Source organism: Argentina silus (assembly GCF_951799395.1).
Source record: "Argentina silus genome assembly, chromosome: 9".
In the NCBI taxonomy this organism is placed as follows: Eukaryota; Metazoa; Chordata; class Actinopteri; order Argentiniformes; family Argentinidae; genus Argentina; species Argentina silus.
Genome location: NC_139663.1, coordinates 23,161,619 through 23,169,118, shown reverse-complemented (window position 1 = coordinate 23,169,118; position 7,500 = coordinate 23,161,619). Strand labels below are relative to the sequence as shown.

Below are 7,500 nucleotides of genomic sequence, written 5' to 3'. Positions count from 1 at the left end.
GAGAGAGAGAGAGAGAGAGAGGAGAGAGAGAGAGAGAGAGAGAGAGAGAGAGAGAGAGAGAGAGAGAGCATTTCAGTATAGAGGTCCTTTGCAGATCATTCATTAGAACTAGTTGTGAATTCATTGTGATTTCAACCATTTGGTGATTTCAAGGCACAGCTTGGTCTACATGTTCCACGGTTGGACACGGGGGAACAGACTACATGCTGCTAGCTATCTCACTTTTGTGTGAAACAGGATATGTTTTTTTTTAAATATGTTTTTTCGGCTGTTTCTGCTTTATTGGGATCGAGACGGTAGAGATTGACAGGAAGGATGGGAGAGAGAGAGGAGGGATGACATGTAAGATACGTCGAGGGTCAGAATCGAACCACGGACCTCGTCATCATATGGTATGGGCATTAGCATGCTAGACCGCTAAGCGCCCTGAAACAGGATATGCTGAGGGTCAGAGGTCAAGGAGAGAGGCCTACCGAGCCACTTCAGGTTGGTGAGGCGTCCCAGCCCCTCAACCCTCTCGATGATGTTGTTGTCGAGCTGAAGCTTCGTCAGAGCAGAGAACTGCCACAGGTGGTCCACCTTCAGGATGTCTACGGGACAGGAAGTATGACTGTAAACATTGTAAATAACAAACAATAAAGCACAGCATCTCCCCATATACACACACACATACACACACACACACACACACACACACACACACACACACACACACACACACATCAACACAAGCTACAGAGCTAGTCTCTTGTAAACATTGTAAATAACATGTATACACGCCAACATGTCAAACTAAAGCATGAATAAGACGTCAGCTAGGCCTAGTATATCTAACCCTAACCCTAACCCTACTGTACCTAACACTAACCCTAGTATACCTAACCCTAACCCTAATATATCTAACCCTAACACTAACCCTAACTCTAGTATATCTAACCCTAACACTAACCCTAACTCTAGTATATCTAACCCTAACCCTAACCCTACTGTACCTAACACTAACCCTAATATATCTAACCCTAACCCTAATATATCTAACCCTAACACTAACCCTAGTATATCTAACCCTAACCCTAATATATCTAACCCTAACACTAACCCTAACTCTAGTATATCTAACCCTAACCCTAACCCTACTGTACCTAACACTAACCCTAGTATATCTAACCCTAACACTAACCCTAGTATATCTAACCCTAACCCTAACCCTAGTATATCTAACCCTAACCCTAATATATCTAACCCTAACACTAACCCTAACCTTAGTATATCTAACCCTAACCCTAATATATCTAACCCTAACACTAACCCTAACCTTAGTATATCTAACCCTAACCCTAATATATCTAACCCTAACACTAACCCTAACCTTAGTATATCTAACCCTAACCCTAGTATATCTAACACTAACCCTAACCCTAGTATATCTAACCCTAACCCTAACCCTAGTATACCTAACCCTAACCCTAATATATCTAACCCTAACCCTAACCCTAGTATAACTAACCCTAACACTAACCCTAATATATCTAACCCTAACACTAACCCTAACCCTACTATACCTAACCCTAACCCTAACCCTAGTATATCTATCATCTGTCTCTCACTCCTGTAGTCCAGACGCAGATGGCAGACTTCGTGGTACTGGATGCCCTCCTCCTTGGCGATGCGACCGGCCTGGTCTTGAGGGCCTTGCTCCTCCACCGCCTTCTGCAGCATCTCCTCATCCACCACGCTGGGCTCCACCGTGTCGTAAATCCTGCTCATTCTGCTGCACCTGTCTGGACACACTCTCCACCCTCCAGATCATCACAGACAGCCGGACGTGATTCAGTGAAATGCTTTTAGTAATCTATCTCCTCGTTCAACAACAATCACACAAATCAACAATACAATATAATCATTATGAAACAATAACGGGTGTGATGTCTGTAGCAGCTAAAATAACTGACAACAGTTGACAGTAATAGTGCAAGGGTGCAGTGTCAGTAGCAGCAGTAATAATAATAATAATAATAATAATAATAATAATACGTCTGGGGAGAGAAGTTAGTGCCACAGTGGCTGGATTTCCAGAATAGCGCCAGTAGCTATGATCATTCATCCAGGAACATCAACTACAGCCTGAGAGCGTGTCATGATGTCAGGGTATCTTGGCCAGATAGACCTGTAGCTCGTCTACTTCTACCAACCCAGCCAGAATAGTTCTCTCCTTCCTAACTAGAAGACAAGCTAGTAGCAGCACAACAACAATGCCATTACCTCACCAGAGATGATCACTGCTACGCAAATGGTATCTGATGCATGGATTTACATCACATTTATATCAGATGATCTCTCTCTCTCTGTCTCCCTCTCCCTCTCTCCCTCTCTGTCTCTATCTCTCTGTCTCTCTCTGGGAAACCAAACAGCTGAATAGTTTCAGAGATGTCGGTAAGATCCACCAAACCTTTCTTACCTGTTTTCAGACTCACTCCTGCTCAAATGTGTACTGTTGCTTAGCAACTACTGGGCATCTGAGCTGCATTCAACTAAACGAGCGAACAAGCAGTTTAAAACTGTTACAGAAGAGAGGTACGGACTAGTGAGAATCTTTTAGGTATTTATAGATAATGTTATTATTAATATTTATTAGCATGTGCATGAATGTGCCTGTGCCCCATATTTACACATATTACACTTTGTAAGAGCAATATAATTAATAATATATATATATATATATATATATATATATATATATATTTTTTTTTTTTTTTAAAAAGAGCAGTATAATTTGTAATTGTTATACACAAAAATAATCACATTTCTTTAATTTAGGAGGATCATAAATGTGAACGAATGTCCGTTTATTTTATCGGGACATCCCCCAATGACATCCCCCAGTATAATCTACTGATCTACTATTGGGTTTAAACATCACAGACTTCATATGATATGAATCGGTATCGTAAATCCAAATACATTTCTGTGTTTGTTTGTTTTTTTAGCGAAATGTTGTTTTTTCCAAGTTCTTTTTTTTCCAAGTAACAAGAAATCAACCGGGAGCGTCTCTCTGAGCGGAGGCGGGACCTGCTGCTGGGGAACAGGCCCCGGATAGGTCTTCACGGTGATCGACATCTACTCCAGCCATACACGTCGCAGTCTCAGTCTGATCGTCCAATGGGGTGTGTGTGTGGGCGGGGCCTGGGCCTGGGGTTATTCCGTGCGGCTGGTTTGTTGTCATCAAGATGGAGTTCCTACTGGGCAACCCGTACAGCACGCCTGTCGGCCAGTGCATAGGTGAGTCATTAACCTATGCTTCTTGTTTTGTGCGTGTATTATGTCTTGAAAAGCCACAACGGTAAGGTGTTGTACAATACGAACATTTAGCTTGGCTGTAGCTTGTGTAATGAGCGATCTAGCCTCGGTGAGCATCATCAACCCTTCATCATCCTCCTCCTCCTCCTCCTCATCCTCACCACCCGACCTCAGCAGCGACGACCCGCCGGACTGGATGGTAGTCAGCCACTTTTGCTGGAAATTACGAATACGGCAATGTTACAATAGCCAAAATGTGTTAGGACATGTGAAAAAATGACGTTCATTGTAGAGAGTTTCTCGATCAGTGGATTATCCGGTGGTTTTGCTTTAAATGCCAGTGAAATCCAGACCGACAGTGTTGGATTGGCATAGCTCTGTCAGGCCCGGTCTAGATCTGGCATCAGCTCAGTTCATAGGAAGAAATGTTCGGGCTGTTCTGTATGTCTCATCCTCCCACTGACTGAGTCTCAAAGCAGACAGATCAGTGAAGGGCTTCTGGTTCAGGCAGGGCTTGGGCTCTGCTGTTTGACAGAGTTGCAGCATCATTGGAGAGGGGCAACTTCTGCCTACCACTTCCTTGCTTGTTGTTTTTATTTTGACCTCGATTTGTGCCCGATTACGAACATAACTGACATTTATAAAGCACCTTGCAAAGATGATTAATATCCAGTAAAACCCCAGTACTCTGTTCATAAACATGCCAGATCATACTAGAAGATGACATCATGATGAGACGATAGACTCGCAAAATTAAAACCACAGCGCATGTGGTCATGTTTGCCAGACACGATTTTCTATGATTATACAAACACGCCTCCCTGAACGTGATTATGTCAATAAAAAAAATAGTTATAATTGTCCAGATGGGCTGTTGCTAGGCTAGTCTGCTAGGCTAGTCTGGTCTCTGTGGGTTCAGCCGCTGGTGAAGGGTAGCAGATGAAGGGTGGTAAGGAAGCCAGCCCGCGTCCCCCACTGTGTCCCCTTACCCTCTGTTTCCACAGCAGTTCCCTCCCCTCCCTCCCTCTCTCTCTCCCTCCCTCCCTCCTCCTCCTCCTGCTAAATAACTGAGTTTTCTCTGGCTTACTTGGCCAGTTTCCTTCTCTGTCACAGCGGCCGTTTGGTTTGGAAAGCGTTGACCAGCTTTGGCCTCGCACGGCGGTCTAAACTGGCCACAGAACAACAAACATGTTGGAAGTTCTGAGCTCAACATTTCCTGAGTGATGAGAACAATAGTTTGACCTGTTGCTAAACTGTCACATTTCTGTCATCACACGTAGTCCAGTTTCACAGTTACTTTTACAGGGTGAGCAAAACATGTGTTTATATATAGATAGATCGATACATACAGTAGATAGATAGGTACCATAGATAGATAGATAGATAGTTTATTGATCCTTGGGGGGAAATGACAGTGTTGCAGCCACCAGTGACACATAATCACAACACAAAGGACAAGTGGAAAAACATAACAAAGTACAAGATCACAAAGTCTGAAAGGCTGTGGCTGAATAACTGATGTACATGTATACAGTGTTCTAAGTTAAACAATGTTGGATGGTTGATAAACATATTTACAGGGTTTAAGTCAAACTGTCATCACCATAACAACAGCAGTTGGAGACATCAGTCAAAAAGTGAATGTCTGATTTGATAGGCTAGGCCCATGGTGAAGGCTGATTGGCTGTTCTCCCCACTAACAGAGCCTATTAGTCTAGCTTTAAAACACCTCTCAGAGTTTGGTGAACATGGCCTAGGTCCTTCTCTTTACTCCTGCACCATTTCCAGGCAGGCTGTACCTCATCAACTGCCTCTGTGGACGTCGGTCTCTGCCAGTGATTGGTCAGATGAACGGAGTGATAAAGTCCCTGTGGTTTTGATTGGTCTAGATGTGGTGAAGCTGGAGTAGTGCTTGGCTGGGATCCAACTGATAAGGCCATGTCTCTGTTGCGTAAGAGCCTTGTTTGAGTTCTAACAGACTCTGGAACAGTTCTGTATCACAGACTCTGGAACAGTTCTGTTTGCTCTAACACAGACTCTGGAACAGTTTGGTAACACAGACTCTGGAACAGTTCTGTATCACAGACTCTGGAACAGTTCTGTTTGCTCTAACAGACTCTGGAACAGTTTGGTAACACAGACTCTTTATATGGACCGTATAAGATGACTTTACATGAGTGAAATAAGTGGTTTTGTAAGTTTGCCTCTGAGCAATTCCACGGTAACAGAATGACTGTTAGGACTTTCAGACGTACGGCAAAGATTGATGGCCAAGTTGAACCAACAACACAACGATGCACAAGGACTACTTCTTACTCCCGCTGAAAAAAACGACAACAATGATGATGTGGAGGCTGGTGAGGATGTTGATGTGGTGGTTTGTAACGACCCTTTTTTCAGGCGGTTTCCCCGTGGAAGAACCCTTTTAGGTCTCATGTAAACCTCTACAAAAAGTGAATGTAGCCAATTCAATTTCAGTAATTCCGTTACAGATTTGATTTGGTCATTCTGTTACCGATTTGTAACAGAATGACCCGGTTTTTTTAAAGGTTATTTTTTGGAGTAGGGCGGTCAAATTCTTTTTCAGTTTTTATTGGACAGAGACAGTAGAGAGAGACAGGAAGTAAGGACCACTGGACCACCCCAGGCCACAGAATGACCAGTTTTAATCACTTATTCATAAGTAGACTAGACTAAATCAAAAACACCTATACTTCTTACGTTTAACCTGTGCTTACTTTGGGCTGGGGCTGAGACTGGGCTAGGCAAGAAAAGCTATTTATTTTGTGTCATCTGTCAAAGTGTAGCCTCATAGAAAAAACACTCCAATTGTTTTTGACAGATCCCAAAATCCTGTCTGAGCCTACCCTGAGGCTCCAGGCCTAGCCTAGTGAGGCTCCTGTCTGAACCTACCCTGAGGGACAGGGCAGCATTGACTGAAGAGCTGATTGTCTAGACTCTAATTGCCTGTTCACATCCAAAACCGACCTATTGGGTTTCTGATTGCACAAACAGGCCTGATGATCACTCATCAGCTCAATATCATTGATCTATTCCAGCCTAGGCTAGGCCTGGACCCTCACTAGGCTAGGCCTGGAGCCTCACTAGGCTAGGCCTGGACCCTCACTAGACTAGGCCTGGACCCTCACTAGGCTAGGCCTGGACCCTCACTAGGCTAGGCCTGGACCCTCACTAGGCTAGGCCTGGACCCTCACTAGGCTAGGCCTGGACCCTCACTAGGCTAGGCCTGGACCCTCACTAGGCTAGGCCTGGAGCCTCACTAGGCTAGGCCTGGACCCTCACTAGGCTAGGCCTGGAGCCTCACTAGACTAGGCCTGGACCCTCACTAGGCTAGGCCTGGACCCTCACTAGACTAGGCCTGGAGCCTCACTAGACTAGGCCTGGACCCTCACTAGGCTAGGCCTGGACCCTCACTAGGCTAGGCCTGGACCCTCACTAGACTAGGCCTGGACCCTCACTAGACTAGGCCTGGAGCCTCACTAGGCTAGGCCTGGAGCCTCACTAGACTAGGCCTGGAGCCTCACTAGACTAGGCCTGGTCAAGTGGAGAGGCAACAAGATGTCCTCTGTGTTCCGTCTGAGGGAAAGGCCGGGTCACGCAGACAGTTTTTCCAACAATTATTTGAGAAGATTCGATACGGCTGTTTGAGGCTGACGGCCACGCTCCGTTAGTGAGTTAGTCACACACACATCCGGGGTGAAACGGAATGGAAACACATGGATCTGGAGGGAGAAAGTCGGCCAGAGGAGGAGTGAAGGAGGGCCTTTCATCGCTCCGTACCGGGTGTGTCACATCCTCCCTCAGCCTGGTGCTGAGTCACCCAAGATGGGCACCGCTGGCCAAAACAACCACCACCAGCTCGGTTGCCATGGGCTCCCGTTACAGAGGTCTGCTCAGGTCACGTCCTCACAGCAGGATGGGCAGAAGCAGGTCTACCGGAGATCATGAGCAGCAGATGAGGAAGCTGATGAGGGGACATCTGGCCACCTGTTCTCTTGGTGGTAGACAACACCACAGAGAGCAGCAGCAGCAGGACCCAGATCAGGTTACCACAGAGGGAGAGGGAGAGAGGGAGAGAGAGAGAGAGAGAGAGAGAGAGAGAGAGAGAGAGAGAGAGAGGAGAGAGAGAGAGAGAGAGAGAGAGAGAGAGAGAGAGAGAGAGAGAGAGAGAGATGAGAGAGA

General features: G+C 45.6%; 1 protein-coding gene across 1 annotated transcript in view; it reads right to left on the bottom strand.

The window, feature by feature from the left end:
- The window catches only part of drc3 (dynein regulatory complex subunit 3), a gene marked incomplete at its 5' end in the record, with an annotated part of 7,424 nt that extends 5,657 nt beyond the window's left edge, over positions 1-1,767 (bottom strand). Inside the window, 2 exons of the mRNA XM_083677373.1 lie at positions 474-590; positions 1,608-1,767. Coding sequence (XP_083533499.1) covers positions 474-590; positions 1,608-1,767 — 277 coding nt within the window. The remainder of the gene's footprint in view (positions 1-473; positions 591-1,607) is intronic.
- Positions 1,768-7,500: the final 5,733 nt, after the last annotated feature.